Source organism: Poromitra crassiceps, assembly GCF_964638095.1.
Source record: "Poromitra crassiceps genome assembly, chromosome: 12".
Classification (NCBI taxonomy): domain Eukaryota; kingdom Metazoa; phylum Chordata; class Actinopteri; order Beryciformes; family Melamphaidae; genus Poromitra; species Poromitra crassiceps.
In genome coordinates this window covers 33,165,828-33,189,375 of record NC_139632.1, presented here as the reverse complement: position 1 = coordinate 33,189,375, position 23,548 = coordinate 33,165,828, and the positions used below count along the sequence as shown (strand labels likewise).

General features: G+C 42.8%; 2 protein-coding genes across 2 annotated transcripts; both read left to right on the top strand.

The window, feature by feature from the left end:
- The first annotated feature begins 4,381 nt into the window (after positions 1 to 4,381).
- LOC310785855 (pyroglutamyl-peptidase 1-like) lies at positions 4,382 to 14,879 on the top strand. Its single transcript, XM_083647014.1, has 5 exons — positions 4,382 to 4,515; positions 6,846 to 6,898; positions 8,368 to 8,484; positions 9,126 to 9,412; positions 12,090 to 14,879. Exons 1-5 carry the CDS (start codon positions 4,482 to 4,484, stop codon positions 12,280 to 12,282), a joined length of 684 nt encoding a protein of 227 aa, XP_083503140.1. The 5' UTR covers positions 4,382 to 4,481; the 3' UTR covers positions 12,283 to 14,879.
- Positions 14,880 to 15,280: 401 nt separating this feature from the next.
- lsm4 (LSM4 homolog, U6 small nuclear RNA and mRNA degradation associated) lies at positions 15,281 to 19,150 on the top strand. The gene is made up of 5 exons (XM_083647176.1): positions 15,281 to 15,381; positions 15,898 to 15,939; positions 16,495 to 16,593; positions 16,738 to 16,921; positions 17,713 to 19,150. The coding sequence occupies exons 1-5, from the start codon at positions 15,379 to 15,381 to the stop codon at positions 17,829 to 17,831; spliced, it is 447 nt and encodes a 148-aa protein (XP_083503302.1). The 5' UTR covers positions 15,281 to 15,378; the 3' UTR covers positions 17,832 to 19,150.
- The last annotated feature ends 4,398 nt before the right edge of the window (positions 19,151 to 23,548 follow it).

The following is a 23,548-nucleotide window of genomic DNA, read 5'->3' as shown; positions in this document are numbered from 1 at the left end:
ACGAACTTCCCAGCGCCGCACAGCGTGTGACGTTTCGCTCTGCAAATCAGAGAGGAATACAAAACCAAGAGCGTTCACTCTCCCTCTATTTCCGGGGAGACACAATCGTCATCGCGAACCACGGCGGGTAAACTGCTCTGACTGGCGGTGTTGATAGAAAAGTTGAGATATAATGCCTTCTGCTGCAGATTGCAGATCCTTGAAAACAACAAAGGTTTATAGACCAAATTACACACGACCTCAAAATCTTATTCACAGCCATGAAAATCTGAAAATGTACATTTCAGTGGTTTTTAGTTTGTGAGAAAATCGACTTTGTTTCCGGTCTGTAACAGATCAGTCGCCATGGTTACGGACCGACTGGCCAAGTAGTTGAAACATGTAACATGTAAAGTCTGAAACATGTATCATCTTTGAGATAGGCCTTCCCCATTGCAACCGATTGCAACTTAACGATCCACAAGTCTGTGATGTTGTTCTGATCAACCTTTTTCATCACTCAAGGACCCCTAATTTAGTCAACATTAGGGCCATGGACCCATAGAACCAAATCTGCTTTTCAGTTACATAAATTATGATTTTGTTCAGAACTCCATTATTATTTGCAGAGTAGGTTGAGGGACAACAGTACAACTATGATCAATAGAGTCATTCTGTAATTGTTTTCACTTCTTGTTAATGAAATGATGGCAATTTTAACAATTAAATTTGCTGGGGACCCCCTGGAATGATTTAAGGACCCCTAGTGGTCCTCGGACCCCACGTTGAGAACCACTGAGCTAGATGATTTAAATAAATAAGTGCTGACTCAGAGCATACATACACTAAACCAATGCAAAGACAATCAGATGCTCTACTTTTAATGACATCATCTTCTGTCCAATCGCAGTCAGGTCTACAATGTGAGGTTGGTTGCTGAGAGAAAATCGCCCCTGGTGTCTGCTTTTCTTTCTTTTTGTTGGTAGAAACGACTGAAGTGTTCATACTGTGTGTGAGGGTGAAATGCTGTTTGGGTACATTTTTACATTAATAATAATTAATAATTTAGTAGAAAAAAGTCCAATACATTGACAGATCTATAACAGTTGATGCTGAAACATTATGAATAACGGCAGCAGTGCTGTATTTTCTACCGCTAGTGCTCACATTATAGCACAAAAATAACATCCAAATTTAAATGCTACATTACACGACTGTAATGTATATGCCAAACAGTAACCCATATTACTAGTGAGATCATTGTAAAAAGAAAAAGAACGGCAATAATTAAGAAAGAAATCAGTTTAGGCTACATACGATATTCTATATGTGAAGGTTGATTATATTTGTGGTGCTAACTAATACTTCACTGTGCACTATAGTAGCCTAGGCAGTTATACTTTAAGATTCATTTTAATAGCCATAGAGCAATCATATTACAAATGAGGAATTTGACTTTGTGCAGTATGCAGCATAGCGATCACATCAATAGCAGAAGATGGAGAAAACAGAAAACAATATAAAATTATAAATTATAAAGTGTAAAGTCAAATTAATTGGTGATATATAATGGGGGGTAGGGGGATAGGATGAAGAAGAACTGGACGGACAAACCCGTCTTTATTTGTCACACGAACACACACCAACACACGCATGCGGCCAGCCACACACACACCCATGCTGACGATGGCCGATGAAACATAGTCTCTGCATTTATCCCATCCAGGCTTGTCCTTCCTCCAGGGGGCAGCCAGGAGCAGTGGGCAGCTTTCTTGTGTACAGCGCCCGGGGACCAACTTCAAATGTTGTCGTCACTGGTCAGATGACCATCTTCTGCATGTTTTTGTTTGTTTGTTTGTTTGTTTGTTTGTTTGTTTGTTTGTTGTTGTTTTTTTTAGGGGGGGGGGGGTCCATATCGATGTTGTATGGAGGAACACAAGAGGAGCATGGGGAGAATATGCAAACTCCATACAGAAAGGCCCTTTTGATGAGATAACCCACCTGGGTTATCTCCCAGGTGGAGATAACCCCAGATAACCCCAGATAACCCCTCTGTAATTGTTACAGAGCTACCGGTGCCTAGTTTACTAATTCTAATTCTATTATTTGTTTCAACCATTTACTGTTGAGGTGACATGAATGTGAAGAGAACTATTTTTTTCTCTCATAATTTTTATTTCATTTTGTTTTGTTGATAGGATTTGTTCATTATGGTGTTTGATTGTCTTCTTTGTGTGGACCAGGATGAATTGTTACTGAGTAATAATTGAGGATCAGAAAGAAAGACAGACAGACAGACAGGCAGACAGACAGACAGACAGACAGACAGACAGACAGACAGACAGACAGACAGACAGGCAGACAGACAGACAGACAGACAGGCGGGCAGACAGGCAGGCAGGCAGACATGCAGACAGGCAGGCAGACATATAGCCTACATGGTATATCATAATTATAACAGCGCTCTCCTTAAACACTATGAGAATAGTTCACTGTGCAATCAAATCATGAAAACCTGGCTCACTCATTGGTCTCAGAACTTTAGATACTTTTTTTTTTACTGGTCATTGGCCGACTATTCCACTGGCTAGAGTATGATGGGAGATGGGAGCTTACGTATATAGTGTTAGTGTTTTTACCTCTACATTTACTTGTTTAAAGGTAATTTAAGAAAGTGTGGATAAATATATAGCTATATTTCCATATAATTTGGCTTCCATAGCACATTATAATCATGTTCATTGTTTGCAGGTATTCGTCTCTACAGATTTTCACAGGAGTCACTCAGGAGCTTTTAGGGAAGTTAATTGTGCAGCCTTCATTCATATTGAACCTCAATGCCTCATTTAACAAAGGCACCTGCCTACTTTTTCCTGACAGGTACATTTGATTAAAATGACATGGGTGTATGCTATGCTACATGTCATAGCATCACTACTGCGGCCTTTGAGACTTACTGTCAAATGCTCTCTGTAATGAAGCAGTGTTCAAGGATGAAATAATCTTAAAGCCATTTAGGACAGAAACAGAACATTTTATTGAAATATTGTATTTCCTCCATTCGTCATAGGGTGGCTCTTCTCCTGCACCAGGAGCAGTGTTGGGGGTAACTCATTACAAAAGTAACATATTACATGTAATTAATATATTACTTTTAGCAGTAACTCAGTAATATAACTTATTACAAATAGAATTTCAGTAATATTATACCAGTTACTTTGTCAAGTAACACAAGTTACGAATTGAGTTACATTCTTTTTAATCAAAGCACATATTTAAATAAAGATTCAAGATTCAAGATTTTTATTGTCACTCCGTAGTTAGTACAAGTATCACGTGTGAAATTCTTGTGCTGTAGACTCAAGTTACAACATAGTGCAAAATAACAGGGCATATAGGTGCAGGAAAACAAGAGAAACAACAAGCAATAACAGTAAAGCAATAAAAACAAGCCAGAAACAGTGACATTCACTGCACATAGGTGCAAATAGCATAGACATTATTTAAACATAATTAAACATTCTGTTTGCACAGGTGCAAATAACATAGACGTAATTAAACATACGTAATAATGGTAGCAGCTGCAGTACAGCTACTACATGATTGTTGGGAGTTTATTTGTGTATGTTAAGGAGTCTCGTGGCCTGCGGGAAGAAACTGTCCCTCAAGCAATTTGTGCGTGCTTTTGGGACCCTGTATCTCCTCCCTGAGGGTACCAGGGAGAACAGGCTGTTGTGGGGGTGGTTTGTGTCCTTGATGATCTTCAGGGACCTCCTGAGGCACCGCTGGTTGTACAGTTCCTGCAGTTCTGAACATCCTGTTACGTGCTGGGCCGCGCGCCTCACTCTTCTTAGCGCCCTGCGGTCCATGGTGGTACAGTTCCTGTACCAGATGGTGAAGCAGCCAGTCAGCAGGCAATCATTTCCTAATCAAATTGTGTGTCATCATCATGCAAATAACCACTATAGATGACAATAACAAAGGAAAATAATCAGATTTAGAATCTTGGATGGTTTACACTGACTTCAAGATGGTTTAAATTGTTTTTTGGGATGGTTCCGGGGCGGCGATGTCATTCTGCTACTGCTGTTATTACAGTGAAAGTAATGCAAAAGTTGTGTAATAAGTAACGAGTTACTCTACACAGACAGTAATATTGTAAAGTAACGTATTGCTTTAAAATGAAAGTAACTAGTAATATGTAGTATTACATTTTGAAAGTAACTTGCACAATCCATGTAACTTGCCCAACACTGACCAGGAGGACCTTGTACTTAGGGGGCGTGCTCTGTTGCCGGAAATCGTCGCAACACAAGCAAGCGTTCCCCCTACGTCATTGCGTCACGTTGTACGTGTCTTCTGTTGTACAGGTCAGCTGGCTCCTCAGCCAGGCAGCAGCCGAGCCAGAGGGATCCGTGGAGCGGAGCGGAGCGGACACGCTCCCTGTTCTGAGTCAATTGTAAAGAATAGAAAGCCGCGGGTCCTCTGCAACACGACGGGAGATGGATAACGGTAAACGAGCCGTGGTTGTTACAGGTCAGTCTGCTTTACTTTACCAGCCCTGCCGAGTCGACACACGGCAGACAGACAGGAGTGTGAAGTGCTGCTGGAAAAGTTCAATGACAGCTGCAATGGCGTCAAGTTGTTCCTCGCTTCACCCCACCACAGTCCAGCTGCTGCCTGGCAGTCTGTCTGGAGAAACATAGTGTCGTAGTTTTAACAAGAACAACCGACGCATTGATACGAGGCATTTTCATTTATTTGTCTGGTTATTTCAACAGGGTCTACTACAGGCGGTTGTTGACAGGCTAAAAATACTGCGATCGAGAAGTGTTTCAAATCTAATGTTAGCTAAGCGGTTTGGCTTTTTCAAAACGGCAACAATACACGTCAACTATGATCTCATACACCGACAAGCTCATGCACATAACTACATAGCTCAACCTAACGCTAGTGAATACAGGGCAGGGCACTATTGACTATTGGTGTTAGTTTTCAGACACAAAGGCCTGAATCAGCGCACTCCCAGCCTGATAAAGAAGTCATTCTCAACCTCTTTCTGAAGGACCATACTAGTCCAGATAGAGAGCCATGGACCCGGGCCCTATTTGATGAGATTTCGCCTCGGAACCAAATCTGAGAAGATTTGTATTCTGTCCAGAAGTCCATGACTATCTGTATTGCAGGCAGCTAGAGAGATAACAGACAGAGACACTATGTTCAGAACAGCCTACATGCTCTAATTGTGGTAAACTTCTTGTAAATGAAATAATGCTGAAGTAAAACAATTTGCTGGAGACCCCCTGGAACCCCCCTCAAGGACCCCCTGCTAGTCCCCGGACCCCACATTGAGGATCACTGTGATAAAGGAAGAGCTAGCCTGGGAACAGCCACTTCACAATAGAGGGCCCGCCGGCTGCCAGCTGCCCAGGCTCTCTCCCTCTTTTCAGACACACTGATCCCAGGGGACCCGCTGACCCTGTGTGTGTGTGTGTGTGGGGGGGGGGGGGGGGGGGGGGGGGGAGCAGGAGGAGGGCTGCCCGCTACTCTTCTGTAAACAAGTCTGGATCAGAAATGCACCCATCCTCCACTTTTTTCAGTTCTGATCCGATTTCGAATATCTGACGATACCGATATTGATTCTGAAACCAGAGCTCTTTTTTCTTGAATATATAGTACAGTCAAAAATTTGCCCAAGTGACGGAAGAAGGAAAAACTACAACTTGCAAAAGTAGACAAAACAAAGAAAAATATACATATATATATTATATATATATATATATATATATATATATATATATATATATATATATATATATACCGTGTATATATATATATATATATATATATATATATATATATATATATATACCGGTATATATACTTATAAAATCAAATCTGTGCTTTTATAGGCGATGCTTCTTTAGATAAGGGCCCTCTGCAGACGACAGTGATCTGGCCTGCTTCTGCGTGCAACTCTCCCAAGGAGCTCCAGCCAGCTGTCTCCTATGAGACGTTGGTCATCAATTATCTCATCGCGTTAGTTACTTGCTTCATAATATTTCACAATATTAAATTCAACAATGAATACAGGTCATTAGATATTTTCAAAACATTTGATCCACGGCCACTTTACCACACACCCATCCAACTGACTAGCACTGTTTCATGTTCTGTTAGGGTGGATTCAGGATCCAGCACAAGCTATGAATGGAATCTGGATCGGAACGTGGATCAGCTAGTTAGCAGTTAGTCCGATATCCAACAACTGAATGACATCAGTATCGGCACCCAATACCGATATCCCGATGGTGATATTTATCCCATCTCTACTATCCGTACTCTACCACTGTTTTCCAGTTATTATAATTATAGTTAATGATAACGTAATGAGACAATGCAGCGGCAACATTGCTGTACTTTTCCTCCCATAACTCAAACAAAAACAAGACTATCAGTATTCTTGACCAGCAACAACTATACAATTTTCAATCCAAAAGACACTAACAACTCATAACCAAGTGTAAGAGCCACACATGGCCCAACAGCAGGATACATCATCATGTAACGTTAGTCATGTCACTCTGCACTGGAAAGAGAGAGAGAGCACTCTTCAGAGTGGATTCAGCCCATCTCCATTTGTTATTCATTTGTTATTAATATGTCTTTGAGCAAACTGTGCATTTCTGTTTGAAATGAATCTCTCTCTCTCTCTCTCTCTCTCTCTCTCTCTCTCTCTCTCTCTCTCTTTGTCTGTATTTCTTTCTCTCTCTCCTTCTCTCTCTCAACCTTTCAACAGCCAAACCTGATATCGTTCTCACATTGAATAGAAACCAAGGTGATGTCATAACTGCCATGTTTTGCAGGTTTTGGACCATTTGGTGAGCACACAGTCAACGCTAGCTGGGTAGCAGTACAGGTACATTTTTACCCTTTCATTGCTGTGTTTGTAAACCTATGTATGAATTCTGCTTTGTAAAAGTGTATTTAATGCAACCTGGACAGAAACAAGTATGGGCAAGTTCTTAGATCAAGCTGTTTATGTTTTCACTTTCTAATTGATTTGACTCCAGTCCACATTCAGTCATTTCCAGACTGCTATATAATATTAGTTCGGGGGGTGGGGGTGCTCATAAGTTTATGTCCATTATATATTTCTTAAATATGGCACATTCAGTTTGTAAAGTGAAAGATGTGTCATGTCATGTATCCTTTAGAAAGTAGCACATTTAGTTTGAATATTGAGCTTTCGATCAATTAGAGTGATTGTGAGCGAGGATCACTTCCTCAAATAGTGGATTATGTCATGTTGAAGCACTTGATTGGCTCAGCCTGGTTCTGTGTGTGTGTGTGCGTGTGTGTGTGGGGGGGGGGGGACAATGCCTGTCAGGGTGTCTAGACGGACTTGATAAGGATATTAAAGGCAAACAAAAGGCGTCTCTGTGGCGGCCCACAGACGTGGTCAAACAGCCTCCTTTCAATATTTATGGGGGGGCTTGCTGACTGCGGCCATTTGGCCTTCAGTGTGCGCGTGTGTGTGTGTGTGTGTGTGGGGGGGAGGGGGGGTGCAGGGGTGAAGCGGTGAAGCCCACACTTAATTTGACACAGATTTGTCTTCCATCCAATCTTGCTGTGTCCATCTTGTCCTTCTTGTTAGACTCATATGAGTTGCTTTTTAAGAAGGTTGAGGATTGCTGTCAGATTTTGGGTTTCCATAATGCCTTGAAAAACATGCCAGTCCAGTACAAAATGCTGCTATTTGAGATTGGTAGAGGAAGTGAACTGTGTCTGCCCTGTGCCCCTCTGAGATGTTTGGGTCGTAGGCCATCATCAGTTCGGGATACGTATGAAGCATTGCGTTAGTTCATGCAGGACACGCAAGCCATAGGCCACGCCCCAGCTGTAATCCGCTGACAGCCTGCTGATTGGATCAGCGTTTCTCATCATTCACCAATCACAGCATTCTCTCACATCAAGCCCACCAACCCCAGCCTCCACCTTTCTAGTTCAGAGTCTTAATGACATGGCTCAAAGGTTACACTTGTATTATGGCTTGCTTTGGGCTCCCTGTTTAGCTTAGCATGCTGCTTGGCTAATCTAGGGAGCATCTAAAGAGTAGGGCTGTAACGGTTCCCCAAATTCATTGTTGGGTTTGATACAACACATAGTTTTTGCTGTTTAAAATGGGACACCTTTGCTGTGACAGCCTCAGCATCATCAGGTCATCTGGTACAGCTCACACCATGCTGCTCACATCAGATTGATTCCCAGTGAGGCCACACATGCTCAAAATGTGTTTGCTGCTTTAGGCACTTTGGAGAAAAGGCTCCAACACATGGATTCATGTGCAATGCATTTTTCAATGTAAGTTCTTGTTTGTCCCGATAGGAACTGAAGAAGCTCGGCCTGGGAAAGGAAGTGGACTTGCACGTGTATGAGGTTCCTGTGGAGTACCAGAAAGTCCAGAGTTTGGTTCCTTCATTATGGAAACAGTACCACCCGCTGGTAAGAATCTACAATACAATAGACCCTTCTCACGGGGGCCATTTTGTGTCGAGAAGCCAGGGTAAACACAGGTGCAAGCAAAACACTAATGAGGGTTTCCAACTTCCATGATTGGAATTTGGAAACCCTCATTAGTGTTTTGCTTGCACCTGTGTTTACCCTGGCTTCTCGACACAAAATGGCCCCCGTGAGAAGGGTCTATCGAACCTGCTGCAGCCAGTGTTGACCTGCCCACATTGTTCCTTTCTTAAAGTGCAGTAAAGCCGCAGTAAAGTGCAGTAAAGTGCAGTAAAGCTGCAGTAAGCAGGATTTGAACATTGAGTTCTGTTTGAAATGAGCAGAAGTAATCCCCATTTTGGGATGACATTTTTGAGAATGCAAATATGTAAAAAATCTCACCAATGTTTACTGTATGTTTACTGTAAAATAAAATTCAAGTAGGGCTGCAATGAATGATTCTTTTCATTGTTGATTACTCTGTCGATTATTTCCTCACAGGGTTGCCAGGGGTCTGGAAAGTGCTTGAATTAAAAAGAATAAAAATCAAATAGTTGAAAAGTGCTTTTATTTATAAAGAGGTCCTTAAAAGTGCTTGAATGCTTAATGTTTTTTTGTTTCTTGGGTTTCATCTCGTTTTCCAGCTGGTCGTTCATGTGGGAGTGTCGGGCATGGCCACCACCGTCACTCTGGAGAAGTGCGGCCGTAACCATGGCTACAAGGGCCTGGACAACAGCAGCTTCTGTCCTGACTCACAGTGTTGCATTGTGGGAGGACCGGACTGCATCGACTCGGTTATCGACATGGAGTCCGTCTGTAAGAGAGTGACGGCCTCGGGGCTGGGCGTGGCCTCGGGGCTGGGCGTGGCCTCGGGGCTGGGCGTGGCCTCGGGGCTGGGCGTGGCCGTGTCCGTCTCCAGAGACGCCGGGAGGTAAGTCATGTTTTTGGGCTCAGAATCAGCACTTTATCAACCTTTCACCCTGCAGCTTCAGGCACCTCCTGCTGTGCTGAGCGCATGAGGCTTCAGACTTGGAGGCAGGAAAACACACTCAGCTCACTCTGTTATCGTGTGACTGCAAAACACATTGCTGCTGACCGGGTAAAGACCAAAAGTCATTTTTTCACAAATTCAGAGAAACAGATACACTGTACAGTTCTGAACAGGCACCTTCCTTGTTAACAAGTGAGACCGTTCACACCAGCCCCACGCCACGCCGAAGCCACGCTGAAGCCGCGCTGGAGCGATCGTGACATGTGAAGCTTGAAGCTGCCAGGTATTAAGTCAATGGGAGTCGTGGGCGGGTTCAAGGCGCGCCAAGAGGAAAAGAGAAGGCTTCTTGTGTGAACGGTTAGGCGTCAGTTCAGCTTGTGCCTGCCTCAAGCTTCAGTTCTGCTTACGTTCGGCGTCCTGTGTGAACAAGGGCTTAGCATTGCTACAAAGGCTGATGAGGTAGCATTAATGAGTTAGCATAGCTACAAAGGCTGATGAGGTAGCATTAATGAGTTAGGATAGATACAAAGGCTGATGAGGTAGCATTAATGAGTTAGGATAGCTACAAAGGCTGATGAGGTAGCATTAATGAGTTAGCATAGCTACAAAGGCTGATGAGGTAGCATTAATGAGTTAGCATAGCTACAAAGGCTGATGATGTAGCAATAATGAGTTAGCATAGCTACAAAGGCTGATGAGGTAGCATTAATGAGTTAGCATAGCTACAAAGGCGGATGAGGTAGCATTAATGAGTTAGCATAGCTACAAAGGCTGATGAGGAAGCATTAATGGAAAATAACCTTGCAATGCCCGACACTTAAAACAAATGTGGGCCCGGGGCGTAAAGTGGGGGCGCCAATGTGCAGGGGCTGGCCCCTTTGCTCGATCGCACCCATTTTGGATCTTGGCCTTCATTTGGATGTGAACTCCACACCTGGAAAGTGTTGTGACTGCATCTTGCACGGTTCTGACGCTATTGTACTTGCCAAAATCTGTCCACAGACAGAAATACTGTATAAACACCTGGCAAAGGACTCAACAGCTTCTGTGGTAGTTCCTGCTACAATGGGTGTCTCCAGGACCACATTTTGCCATACGGACACACACAGACTAGAGTCCTGTGCGGGTCTGATTTTCAAGACCCGGCCCCGCGACGTGCAATACCGACCCTGCACCGCAAACCCGCACATATGATCAATCAGTACCGCAACCCACCCCGCCCCGCAGACATGAGACCCGCGCCCCGACCCGAAAACCGCATATATATAATAACCGTTAATCTGCAGCTGATGTACGTTAATTAGCTTTTAGCAGCTGCTAGCTGACTAACGAGCTGGATAGCTCTGCTATCAGACACTAGTTACAGCAAGCAAAGTGACTTACCAGCTATTTCCAATATGTCTGGTAAAATCCATACTGCCTTTATGATCGCTGTTGCAGGAACGTAAATCCACGTTGGGATGAGACCTCTCCACTTTCACGGTATCCATCCATGACATGTTGTTGCCTGTTGCTATGAAAACAGCCAACTAGTATGGTACTACGGTTGTAGTGGAGGCTAACGTTAGCCTATTACAGTATCTGTCCGACTCGTATTGTCTGCAATCAATCACCTTGACTCAGCAACTGAGTTTTGAATGTTTTGTACGGTCCATATATACCTTATTCGCTAACCCCGGACAGCGCCATATTGTTGACATACCGTCCTGCAGCTGACAACTATAGTAACGGCCTTATTGTCGTTTCTGTTCCATTACAAAATAGCGATAGTGATGACAGCAATAAAACCCCCACAGTTGTTGTTTGTATGCTGCCGTTAATGCCTGTAATAATAAACTAAAGAAAAAACGAGGTCAACAGACTTTGCTGTGAGGAGCTGTCAGAAAGTTTCACCTGTCTTCTCCCAACTATCCACACACATCTCCTGTGCTGCTGACGTATCCTCCGTCTCGCTCCCTTCACGTCTGTGGACGATAGAGATAGAAACAAACCACGGGGACTTTATTGCTGTCATTACTACAGCTATGCCTAACACAGGTCACCATCCGAACACAACAGGAACGATACAGGTAACGCTAACGGCGGCTAGCTTCCTATAAACGCTGCTCTCACATAGGTTGTCACTTAAGAGCTGCAGCCTATGTCGAGAACATGGCGGCGGTGGGCGTGCCCGTACGTGAGTGACGTCAATCGAATAAGGTCTATAGCGTCACACAATGCACGGTATGCGCATACTTGAAACAATGCCGGTTATGTAAACAAAGAAAAACGTGCGTCAGAAAGTTTTCTCCTCTTCCACTCAGACCAGCTGCCAGACACACCCCCTGCCTCAGTCTGAGTGCAACAGAAAAACATACATGGCTCATACGTTGTCATTGTTCCACCCGCCCCCCGTCCACATTTAGTTCATTTATACCCGCGGCCCGACCCACCAATTTACAGAAGTGTATGTTTTACCCGCACCCCGCATTTTTTTGCGGGTACCCGGCTGGGCCCCGCGGAACCCCGACCCGGTGCAGGACTCTGACACAGACACACACACAACTTCAACTTCAACTGTTTGATACCCTCCCTCCCTCCCTCCCTCCCCCCCCCCCCCCCCCCCCCCCCCCCTCAGGTATCTGTGTGACTTCACCTACTACACGTCTCTGTATGTGAGCCGCGGCCGCTCCGCCTTCGTCCACGTGCCTCCCATCGGGAAGCCGTACAGCGGGGAGGAGCTGGGCCGCGCGCTGCAGGCCATCATCCACGAGATGCTGGAGCTGCTGCAGCTCGCCGAGGACAAGATCCACTGCCAGCACTTCCACTGACTCTTCTGCCATCCCGCCCCAACAACACACACACACACACACACACACACAAATTGCACTTAACCACAAGTAGCCAAACTTTTTTTTGTTCTCTTTACTGGTGCATTGTGAAAACGTCATAGCGCAAGATGTTTCAGCTGGTTATTTCCTGTATTGCTTTTCTTCCGCGTCATTTATGTTTTCATGTCTTCCAGTGGTGAAGTCTCAAAGCAACGCTCAGACCACTTCAACTTTGGTCCCACTGCCTGGGGACTTGAAATACAGGAATTCCCAGAAATGAACGAGGAAAACGAGCGCCGCTTTTCTTCGCTCACACTCAATTCTAACCGTTAGAAATGCAGAAAGTCTATCATGTTGACAGATTTTGCAACCTACAGCCCCAAATGTGACTCCTATTTGCGCACCTTATAGGGTTAGGGTTAGTGAAATGGTTATAGAAGTCACATCTGGAGAAACCGCTGTATGTGTTCATCGTTATTTGACTTTGCTTCATCTTCAGAGTTCTCTCAGTTCAGCTCGACCCATATCGAGATTTGACAGGTTGTATTTCCAGATGCTTCCGTCAAAGGATTTTTTTCATGAGCCTCTCGTGACATTCCATACGATGCACAGTATGTTTCACTCAACGTGTTGAGCCAGTTTGTCCATGCGTGATATATTAATGTACCTGATACATTCTATGTAGAAATTTAAGCTGGAAATCGTATTTGCTTAGTTTCAGTTTTCTTTTCAAAAGCCAATCTGTGCCATTTCACATTTGATGTTGAATTGTTTCTCTAGTCTTTTTTTCTTTATAAGAAGTTGTAGTTTTTTGCCTTCTTTTACAAAGGTGATTTAAATCAGGGAACGGGTTGGTTCCAGCTAATTTTCCCCCCATCGGTCGGCCTGATTCTGACACAAAACTATTTCACCAAACCCATCACACTGAGATCTGGCCTCGGCGGTGCAATGTTATTTTACAGATCTCCCGTTTGTTGATTTATGAAATCAACGTTTTATAGGTCGGTCATGACTTTATTAGGGCTGCACATTATATGGAAAATATTGAGAATTGCAGTATTTACAACAGACATTTTCAGACAGTTTTTCCTCAGAGGGAAATCGTCCTGAACAAGAGATTCTGCTGCTGTGGAGAATTCTGGGTCTACAGTCAAGTTGTGTATCAGTGAAAATCTTAATTTTTTTCAAACTGAGCAAATCCTATCCATCTACACTAGGCAAGAGTTAGATTTAAAAGAAACATCCAGCTGTCTTCTCAGTCTAAATCAGGATCAGACCAGTTGTGTTTCTGGTGGGCCACCGACGTGCAAAGTTGCCTAGTGGCGCTTTAACATGGCGTTCTCTCCCACAAACATTCACACTGTTTTATGAAACTCATTTCTGTTACGTTGCAAAGTTCATCACGCAATATCTTGAACATGTCCTAATTGTGCAGCCCTAAATTTGATTCCTTATGAAAAGCTTTCTGTTTTTGTCCACTTCATCGAATCAGACGTCGCTGTTGCTTTACCTCAGGATCTGATTGGATGGAGTGGGACAGTCAGTCAGTCGGGTCCCTGAGTTTGACTTCTGTAGCACTTTTGTTCCCCCCCCCCCCCCCCCCCCATTTGTACCTAATCGTCTGTATTTTTCGTTGAGCCATGTAAATGCTTGTTTGTTTTGGTTTTATTTTCATTTTCAGTCACTTTAACGTACACTATGTAGCTTTACACACACACACACACATTCATTTGTATCATCGTGTTCCTTTCAAAATGTGTAATTGTATGTTTCTACAGGTGAGAGATGCTTTATTATCCAGAGCTTTAGTTTGTTTTCACCTGTTCAAACTGTGTCTCTGCCAGGCGGAGATGGTGCCACTGTTTTTAAATGTATGTTCTTTGTGACTTTTTGATCTTTCACAGTGTCGAGCAGTGTGACACCACTTAAAATATTCACTTTATTCCACTGTCAGTCAAACCATAGCTGTAGACATACTGTAATGTGTTGTAGCTCACCTTAGGGAAACTAATAACTGACCACAGTGTGCTTAGAGCTGCAGCAGTAGTCTTAAGACTTTTCCTTAAGTTTGCTAATTTTTTCCACTTAAGTTAAGGAAATATAAATGTCCTTGGCTTTTAAAAAATGCCCTCGAGTGGGTTTACCACAAAGTAGCATCCTGGAGCGCTGAGCTCACCAGAATCAGACTTCTCTCAGTATAACTGTCATTTTCTGCCACTGTCTATTGTTTCTGTCTTGGTTCTGTGATCTCTTAAGGACGTTTGTAAATGATGGGTGGTTTTAGGAGAGTTGTGATGGCTTCACTGTGCGTTGTGAGTGCTGAGGTGTCGTGGTTCAGTATGTGAAAGCATCAGTCTGTACCTCACGCTCACACATGAGGTGACCTGTTGCCCTGACCTGTGCCTTGCTGTTATATGTATTCTGAAAAGGCCTTAAAATGTACAGTGGGTCAGTTTATAGATGTATACTACCTCGAAAATACCTGTTATCTCAGTGTGTGCTTTGTACAAAAATACCATCATCTTCCCCCCCTCCTACGAGTGCCTGTGTTATAGAGAATATCCTGTCCTCTGGTGCTGAAATGAACAAAGCATTGTTAGTCGTTTTGGCTTTGTGAAAAATATAGGCTTTGAAATAAGTAACGTGTTTGTCTCAGTTTTTACAGCTCAGTATTTTTTTTTTACCCCCCGCCCCCCCAAAGTGTGTGTGTGTGTGTGTGTGTGTGCGTGCACACGTGCCTGTGTGTGTGAGTCACTCTCTCTCTCTCACACACACACCCCAGCCAATCGCGTTGCCCCATGACCGGATAGACCATATATGGACTTCCTCCATGGGAAAAAAAATATCATGTACCGGTAGCTTTTTCTCCATCCACACTACAGCCCAGTAGGTGGCGGTAACAGATCTTTCAGTTGGATCTCAACTCCTCAACCAAGGAGCAGGAAGAAGAACACAGCGCGCTCTGATTGGCGCAGCCCGGCGCAATCGCACAGCCACACAGGCAGCTTCAGTAGACGAGAGTAGGTTGTCAAAGCGGGTCAGCACCTCAGGGCCAAGAAAGCAAGTCACACATCGATAAAAAGAGATACCGTCACAATGGTAAGTATTTAGCTGTATTCTATGGACATATCAACTTTCGACAAATCGCTGATTATATTAGCATGCGTGCTCTCCAGCTAGCTGCATTAATAGCAGCGCTGTGGCGCTTGGTCACGTTAGCCACACTAGCTATATAGACCCTTTTCACGGGGGACATTTTGTGTCGAAAAGGCAGAATAAACACAGGTGCAAGCAAAACACTAATGAGGGTTTCCAAATTCCAATCATGGAAGTTTTCGACACAAAATGCCCCCCGTGAGAAGGGTCTATTGCAAACACAACTGTAACGTCACGTTGTTGTGGTGAAATCTTCAGACTGCAGTGGCTCAAGTTGTAAAAGGTCTTACTTATATCATGCTGTACGAGGCGTGTAGGTATGCTGACAGAAGCAAGAAAGCATTGGTGACAGGTTCAGTTTTGTGTGACAGAACAAAGTGTATCACTTGCACATTTTAACAGCAGTATTTTCTTTATGACATGTGATCTGCTGTCTGATTTTGTGTCGTCACTCTGCAGCTCCCTCTGTCTCTGCTGAAGACTGCCCAGAACCACCCCATGGTAAGCCTCAACTCCCCTCTCCAAGGCTTACTAGTAGAAACCTACAGTACTATCATGGTAGATACTAGTCTAAGGATGGGACAATGTACTTGTATCTACTATAAGAATGAGAAGAGAAGAATGAGTAGATGTCCTCAGTGATGGTATCCTTCCTGGAGAAGGTGTCCGTCTGTGAGCAGAATTTTCTTCGACCACAGCTATGATATTCTAGCGGTGATCGGGCTGAAACTTTCAGGAAGTGTAAAGAGCACCTCTGCAGGTGACCTGAGCCGATTTTTTTTAAATTAAGGTAATTGCCATAATTACCACTCCCAACTTCCACGGGTCCACTAGTCATGATAATTCAATGTCATATGGGCTTCACAGTAGGATGTAATAAAGTAAAGCTCAGTCACACAACAAAGTCTGACTGTGCAGAATTCTGTTTATTTCTGAGCCACAAATCTTTCTAGTGATGCCATCGGCTGCTAGAAGTTCATAAAATGTCATTACAGAGTGCAAATCTGGATGAGCATTGTCCTGTTTTCATGGATTCTCTCTCTCTCTCTCTCTCAGCTGGTGGAGCTGAAGAACGGAGAGACGTATAACGGCCACCTGGTCAGCTGTGACAACTGGATGAACATCAACCTGAGAGAAGTCATCTGCACCTCCAGGGTAAAGCCCAGCTCTGTCATCACTGGACCTCCGTCACTGGTTGACCTGTTCGGCTCTGTGACTGATTAGGTGTGTCTGTGTGTGTCTCTGTGCAGGACGGAGCTCTGTGACTGATTAGGTGTGTCTGTGTGTGCCTCTGTGCAGGACGGAGACAAGTTCTGGAGGATGCCGGAGTGCTACATCAGAGGGAGCACCATCAAGTACTTGCGAATCCCCGACGAGATCATCGACATGGTGAAGGAGGAGGTGGTGTCCAAGGGGCGCGGGCGGGGGGGCATGCAGCAGAACAAGCAGCAGGGCAAAGGAAGAGGAGGAGCAGCCGGCCGAGGTGAGCCCACTGTTGGACTCTTCTCCTGATCTTCACTGAACATCTATCTGGTTCCACTCCCTTATAGAGCTAGCTGAGGTTTCTGTGTAGGGGAGCTGATTTTCCCAGAACCAATCACTAGTAGTGACTGATGTATCAGCTGCTCTCATGTGATTTCAGTCACATGATGCTGCAGCCCGTTAGCCATGGTTAGCAGCAGACATTGACAAACTCTGACCCAGGAATGTTTTAACCTGAAGCTGCCAGGTGGTTTGTTTTCACATAACCATCTGGGAACGAGTCGCTCGGTAAACTGTTTTGGGGGCAGGCACTTAAAAAAATCCTGTCAGGTGTCTATCAGGCCTATCACGGGGCTCGCTTCTTGCTGTTGTCACACCTAAAGCCCGCCCCTAGCTGCCTCTGGACGATGATTGGTGCGATCCACTGATGGTTCAGAGTGGCAAGATGGAATTGTCATGTGATCATGATCTCGCGCAGGTTAGGAATGTGTCTTTGCAAAGACAATCTGTTTAAGGAGGAGATTTCAAATTCAACAAATCTCTCAACTCTCCGAATGATTGTACAAAATGAATAAGTGGGACAGGGGGGATTCAACACAACATGGTGGTTGTCAAATGTTAGTTGGCAAAGCTCCAATAAACAAGCTGCTTGTGAGTCATGTGACTTGAGTTTAAAAGCCCTGTCCTAAGCCTAAATGAATCAAATACAGAAATGCAACAAATTAACTTTCCTACTGTGGCACAGAGAGAAGCAGCTGTTCACTGCATTTGTGTGTGTGTGTGTGTGTGTAGGAGTGTTTGGCGGACGAGGCAGAGGGATGACCGGCGTGGGCAGAGGCCAGCAGCAGCAGCAGCAGCCAGACAAGAAACCAGGAAAACCACAACAGCCTGGAATGAAGAACCAGCACTGACAGACAGACTCACCTCCACCCTGCGACAGACAGACAGACAGGTTTGTCTCACTGGCAGGGCCACAGACAAGTTGTGCTTTTGCACTTTTTATTTCTTTCTTTTTTAAGCATTTTGCTGTCGTCTGTAAGAATTTCTGGTAACATTCTATTTCCAGTGTCAGAGTGCTAATCCGCAACATTCGTCTTTTGATTTTTAAATTTAGGCCCAATCCAAATATCTGTATTCCTGGAGACAGAGTCACCAGAGAGTCCGCTTGGGGTGCAGACTTCACTGATTTTAATTACCCACAATTAATTGCATTACGGACGTGACGTTGTAGTTTTTCCACTTGCCAAACAAAAATAACTTATGAATGTGTAAAACAATTACTTTATTCAAATGTTACTTGAGTCATGTAGGCCAGAAATAATCAACTGCATCATGACACAGGAGTCTGTAGAAGTACAGGCCTTAGAGGTAAGCAAAATGCATTTTATTATTTAGGCCTGTCTATCAGCGGCTTATTCATATCCTTGCAGTTTCTCACCCTTGCAGACTTGACGTGATGATGTTGAGTTTCTCTTCTCTCTGTCTGTTCAGACACGGTGGTTATCACCGCTCACGCTAACTGCCCAGCTCTTCTTCTGTTCAGACACCGCTCACGCTAACTGCCCAGCTCTTCTTCTGTTCATTCTAAACAAACCAGAAACCTAAAATGCATCACTTCTGTGAAAAGAGCTACCAGACACTGACAAGTTTCCATGACCTGGATACATGTCGGATCACTCTTGTGTTGTAGCAGTCGATAATGGAGAGCGGCAAAATGGAAATGTAGTTCAATAAAAAGTTGTGGATTGTCATTTTAACCTATGGAAGAGGATTGTAAGTAGACTACACAATAATACTGCACAAGTACTTAGAACGACCTAAACCCTCTCTGATACATTTTGTACTTGGAGGATTATACTAAGTAATATTGTGTATATGAATATTTTTCCATAGGTTTGTACACTGGAATAAGGTTATTATAATGTTACCTGTCCTTTTGTTTTGTTTAATTACCAACTTGTCTCCTCGAGTCATTTTCATCAGGAGTTCAGATCTGTCCAGCTTTTTTTTTTTCATGTTTTCTCTGTCAGTTTAGTTTAACTCACTCTGAGCTGCAGTCTGAATACTTTAGTTAACTAGTTTGTACGACGTGTGATACGTTTCTCAAACTCTTTCCGTCTGAAGCTGACGTGTCCCACCAGCTTTCGTGTTGGTTGGGTTTCATTTTATTTTTGTAACAAAAGACAATGTTGTAATGTACATGTATTTACAAGAGAACATGAGAATAAAACAACTTTTGTTAAAGCAGGGGTTGTTTTTCAGTGCGGATCTTCTGCTGGTAGAAGGAAACTTAAATCCATACGGAACTTCTGAGTGTTGTGCTTGTGGGCTGTATTTATAATTTATACATTGAGGGGAAAAATGTTTAGCATCTTTCTTTTCATTGTGTAGGAGTTCATGAATCTGCTTTTGGCTCAGCTGTTTGAAGCTTAACCTGGAATGAATCGGACCCATTCAGATCGGATGTCGCTGGTTTTGAGTCCATTTCAAAAAAGGATCAGATATGTTAGGAATTGCGTATGACTGAAAAGCTGAGACTTGTGGATTCAGCCCAATTATATTCATGTGTGATGATGTTAGTCCCCATAGTAGCCATTTCATTGTAGTGAGACCACTTTTCTGAAATGACCTAAAAATTACCTATTGTGACTTCTAGGATAATCACAGCCTCATGAAACTTTACAACCACAAACTAGAGATTTTTTTTTACCACAAACTAGAGACCTATAGGTCATTCTGGGGATGTGTGGCTTTAAATTGACAATAAGGGAGTTTCTGAGCAATTTCCAGAACAGAAGTGCTCGCCACCCAAAAAATTAAATTCTTACAGAAATCTCAAAATGTCAAAAGTTTTTGATACCAAATCACAGCATGAATTATTCTGTGGTGTTCCTCAAGGTCTTGGTGTCTTTTGTGGTATTTTGGAGGGATTTTTGACAATTTTGATCAATTCTCTGGTCAGAAAGGGTTAAATCTTGCACCAAATCTGTGTATCAACCCAAAAATTGCTACAACAACCTATGAGACGTAATTGAGAATGGGGATGGTCATATATGTTCCATAATGCATCTCGAATTACCCTGCAGGTTCCCAGTTTTCAGATGAGGTGTACCACTTAGTTGGCATATACTGTCGACCTGCTAGGGCCGGATTAACACAGTGTGATGCCCCAAGGTGACTTGAAGTCTCCCCCCCACACACACACACACAAAAAGTGAAATTTACTATGGCAATACATACCACAGATTTACATGACTGTATTGCTAAAGTAGAGCCTCAATGCACACATACCAGACACAAGACACAATGTAGATGATGTGGACTAACATCATCACACATTAATACAATTGGGCTAATTTAATTTACAAGAGTCTCAGCTTTCCAGTCGCACTCAATTTCTGCAATTCCAATATTGTTTAGGGGTCCTATATGCAGAAAAATTCAGAATAGGCAAAAATAACACATTTATTTATTCATGCATGCAAAGATATTTTTTAAGAATAAAATGGATTAGCATAAAGTGGGCATGTCTGTAAAGGGAGACTTGTGGGTACCCATAGAAGCCATTATATTCAGATATCTTGAGGTGACAGGTCAAGGGACCCCTTTGAATATGGCTATGCCCGTTTTTCCCTTGCCAAAATGTAGTCTAACTTTGGAGTTGTATTTAGCCCCCTTCCTGACAAGCTAGCATGTCATGGTTGGATGTTACCATTGGATGCCTTAGGTCTTCTAGTTTCATATGATATCAGGACCTTCGCTCTAGCTTTAAAAATGAGCCCGCTACAGCCTCTGAAAGACTGTAGATTTAGCCGTGGAATCATTTTGGCTTATGTCCCAAGTCAGCTGATGCCCCAGGGCACTCACCCTGCCCTTATAGTTGCTAATCCGGGCTTGCCTCCCACCCAGTTTCTTTCAACATCATCACTTTATTAACAGACACAAGGTCCAGTATAAAAACACAATACATAAAATCATAACGTATAGCGTTACATACCCCATTACATTAAACAGTTGTACCAATGTGCCCAAATGCTGGACTGGTACTTAATAGCACTGAGACCAGGTTGAGACAGCAGCATGATGATAAGTTCTGAGACACATTAAGACGACAGATAAACTTGTAGGTCAGATTTCTCAGCAGGGCATGAAAGGTGTAGACTCCTGCACCACAAAACATTTCACTACTGTAGCACTGCAACACCTTGGCTTTCTGAGCAGAATCCTCATGCAGTCATAAGCAACCTGAAGCTTTTGAATGCTAGCCTGCTTAAACTTGACCCACAGGGGGGCAGTATAGAGAGGAGTACAATAGGCTCTAAACAGGCTAATCTTAACCTCATCAGAGCAAAAATAAAACTTTTTCCTCAGTATATTAGCTTGTGCATACAAGACACGCCGCTGCCTATACATGTCATCATCATCGCTCATTTGATCAGTAAAAATGTGACCCAAATACTTGGTTTTACAGCACACGTTCCAGAACCTGTCCTGACCAATAAAAAGAAGGGAAGGAGAGATCCTTATCATCTCTTGTTCTGCAAACCATAATGACACTCTTTTTAGCATTATATTTCACATCAAAATCTACTCCGTCCATACGCAGAACAAATATTCAGCAGCTGTTGAAAACCAGCACTGCTTGGAGACAGGATAGTCAGATCGTCAGCGTACATAAAATGATTTCTCCAGGTGTTACCCAGCACACATCCAGTTCTACAGCTACTGAGCTGTACAGAGAGGTCATCCATGTAAACATTTTTAACGTTTTCTCCCCACTTTAAAACAACCATCCAGGCACCTGTGGGTCATGCATTTACTTTCATTTTCTATTCTGGAAAAGGTGTGGAATTTTCTGTCTGACTTGTTTTTAACCAAGTTCATATTTAGCATTTAATCAGTGAAACTATAAACTATTTCCATTAGTAAACTATTTCCCTTCGAATATTTAAGAGAGCACCAGTTTCTTTCAAGCTTAACACTGAAAAACTTTTGGCTTTAAGGAGTTGTCATATCCCACCAATTGAGAAGCAACTGTTAATAAATAATTTAGAATCAACCGTTTACTATCAAATGATTGAATTGATTAAACTGAAACTGAAATTCTCCCACTGAAAATAAATTAGTAGTACTGTAGTAGTAGTAGTAGTAGTAGTAGTAGTAGTAGTAGTAGTACTGTTGTAGTAGTAATTTAGTGTACAGTAATGCACAGTTAAATGTTCAACAGCGTTAATTTTTTTTTAATGATACACACAGTGATCACCAGGTGGCGGTATTGATCAATCTAAAACTTGTATTATCCACTATATATACTCATTAACAAGACAGCACAAATTGAGTATGTTTACATGGGCAATAATTATGTTGGTGGGAGAACTAATGGATCTGCTCCCATCAGGGAAACTTGTCTCTATCTTTAAAACAACATTGTCCACAAAATGCATTCAATACATTAATTTTTCTTTGTTTTCTTTTGTATGTTCTTCTGCTCTTGTTCTGCTCACCCTCAAAATGCTGTAGCTCATGTTATATCATGCCTTTCATTCACACATTTCAGCATGTGTTTTTAACATGTTGAAATATCACTTGCATTATGTTTAATAACCCCCATTTGTTACATTCTTATTTACTGCATATATAAAAAATAAAAAAAATCTTTGCTTTATCCTATTGTTATTTTTCTGCTGCAACATGTCCCTGCAAGTATCGTTAAAGTTTCATCTCATCTCATGTTGGAATTGTATTACAATAGTTTTATGGGACTTTATACAGAGCAGGGAGGCAGGGAGGCTTCATTATAAAATAACAAAATAAATCACAGTCACCTAGATTCCAATCAGCTTGGCAATTTAAACAAGACTTTGTGTATTTTTCAAGCTGGACACTATTTTCCTAACCTTTATAGTCCATGGGCCAAAGCCCAAAATTTCACTTATTGGTATCACTCAAGGTGGAAAAATCTAGTCACTTTTTTTTTTTTGTCCATAGATGATATTTTGGTATGATAACCTTTGCTAAGTGGTAGCTTTGTCACAGTTATCAGCACATGAAGTTAGCCACCCCCTACCATAAATTGGTATCTAGGCGCTGGTGCATATCCTACTTTAGGCTCATTTTCAGGACCTTTACTTCTCATTTTAAAGGGTAGACTCATAGGTTCATTTAAGCACAGTTGTGAGTCTGTCTAATAAAGAGGTCACATGGGCTCTTCAAAGTGTCAACAACATTCGTTTTTCCACCATTTCAGCCTAAACTATAATCTTTATTTGAGCATTGTGAGATGTAGGAACATCACTGATACAAATAACAAAACCTGAAATACTCACAGGACTGTAACAATTCAGGAAATGTATAATCTTCCCATATTATCCCACCATGAAGGCTGATTGTGGGCCTTAAAGCAGAAGATGGGCTTCACTAATTGGTACCACCCAAGTTGGCAAATTCTAGTTTTGTATTTTGAAAAGGTCTGTAGCTTTTAGATGATATTTCAACTTGATAAACCTTCCCAAGTGGTATCTTAGTCACAGTTAACCCTCAATGACACCAAACGTTGATCCAACGTTGGTCCTATGGCTTAATCGATAAGGTACGCGCCTTCCAATCTGAGGACTGGTGTGTTCGACTC

Excerpts from the sequence above, each read along its gene's own strand:
- LOC310785855 (XM_083647014.1), top strand. The coding sequence starts at position 4,482 with ATGGATAACGGTAAACGAGCCGTGGTTGTTACAG. Across the intron at positions 6,899-8,367 it reads CTAGCTGGGTAGCAGTACAG|GAACTGAAGAAGCTCGGCCT; the intron begins GTACATTTTTAC and ends TTGTCCCGATAG. Across the intron at positions 8,485-9,125 it reads GGAAACAGTACCACCCGCTG|CTGGTCGTTCATGTGGGAGT; the intron begins GTAAGAATCTAC and ends CTCGTTTTCCAG.
- lsm4 (XM_083647176.1), top strand. Across the intron at positions 15,940-16,494 it reads CTGCCCAGAACCACCCCATG|CTGGTGGAGCTGAAGAACGG; the intron begins GTAAGCCTCAAC and ends TCTCTCTCTCAG. Across the intron at positions 16,594-16,737 it reads AAGTCATCTGCACCTCCAGG|GACGGAGACAAGTTCTGGAG; the intron begins GTAAAGCCCAGC and ends GCCTCTGTGCAG.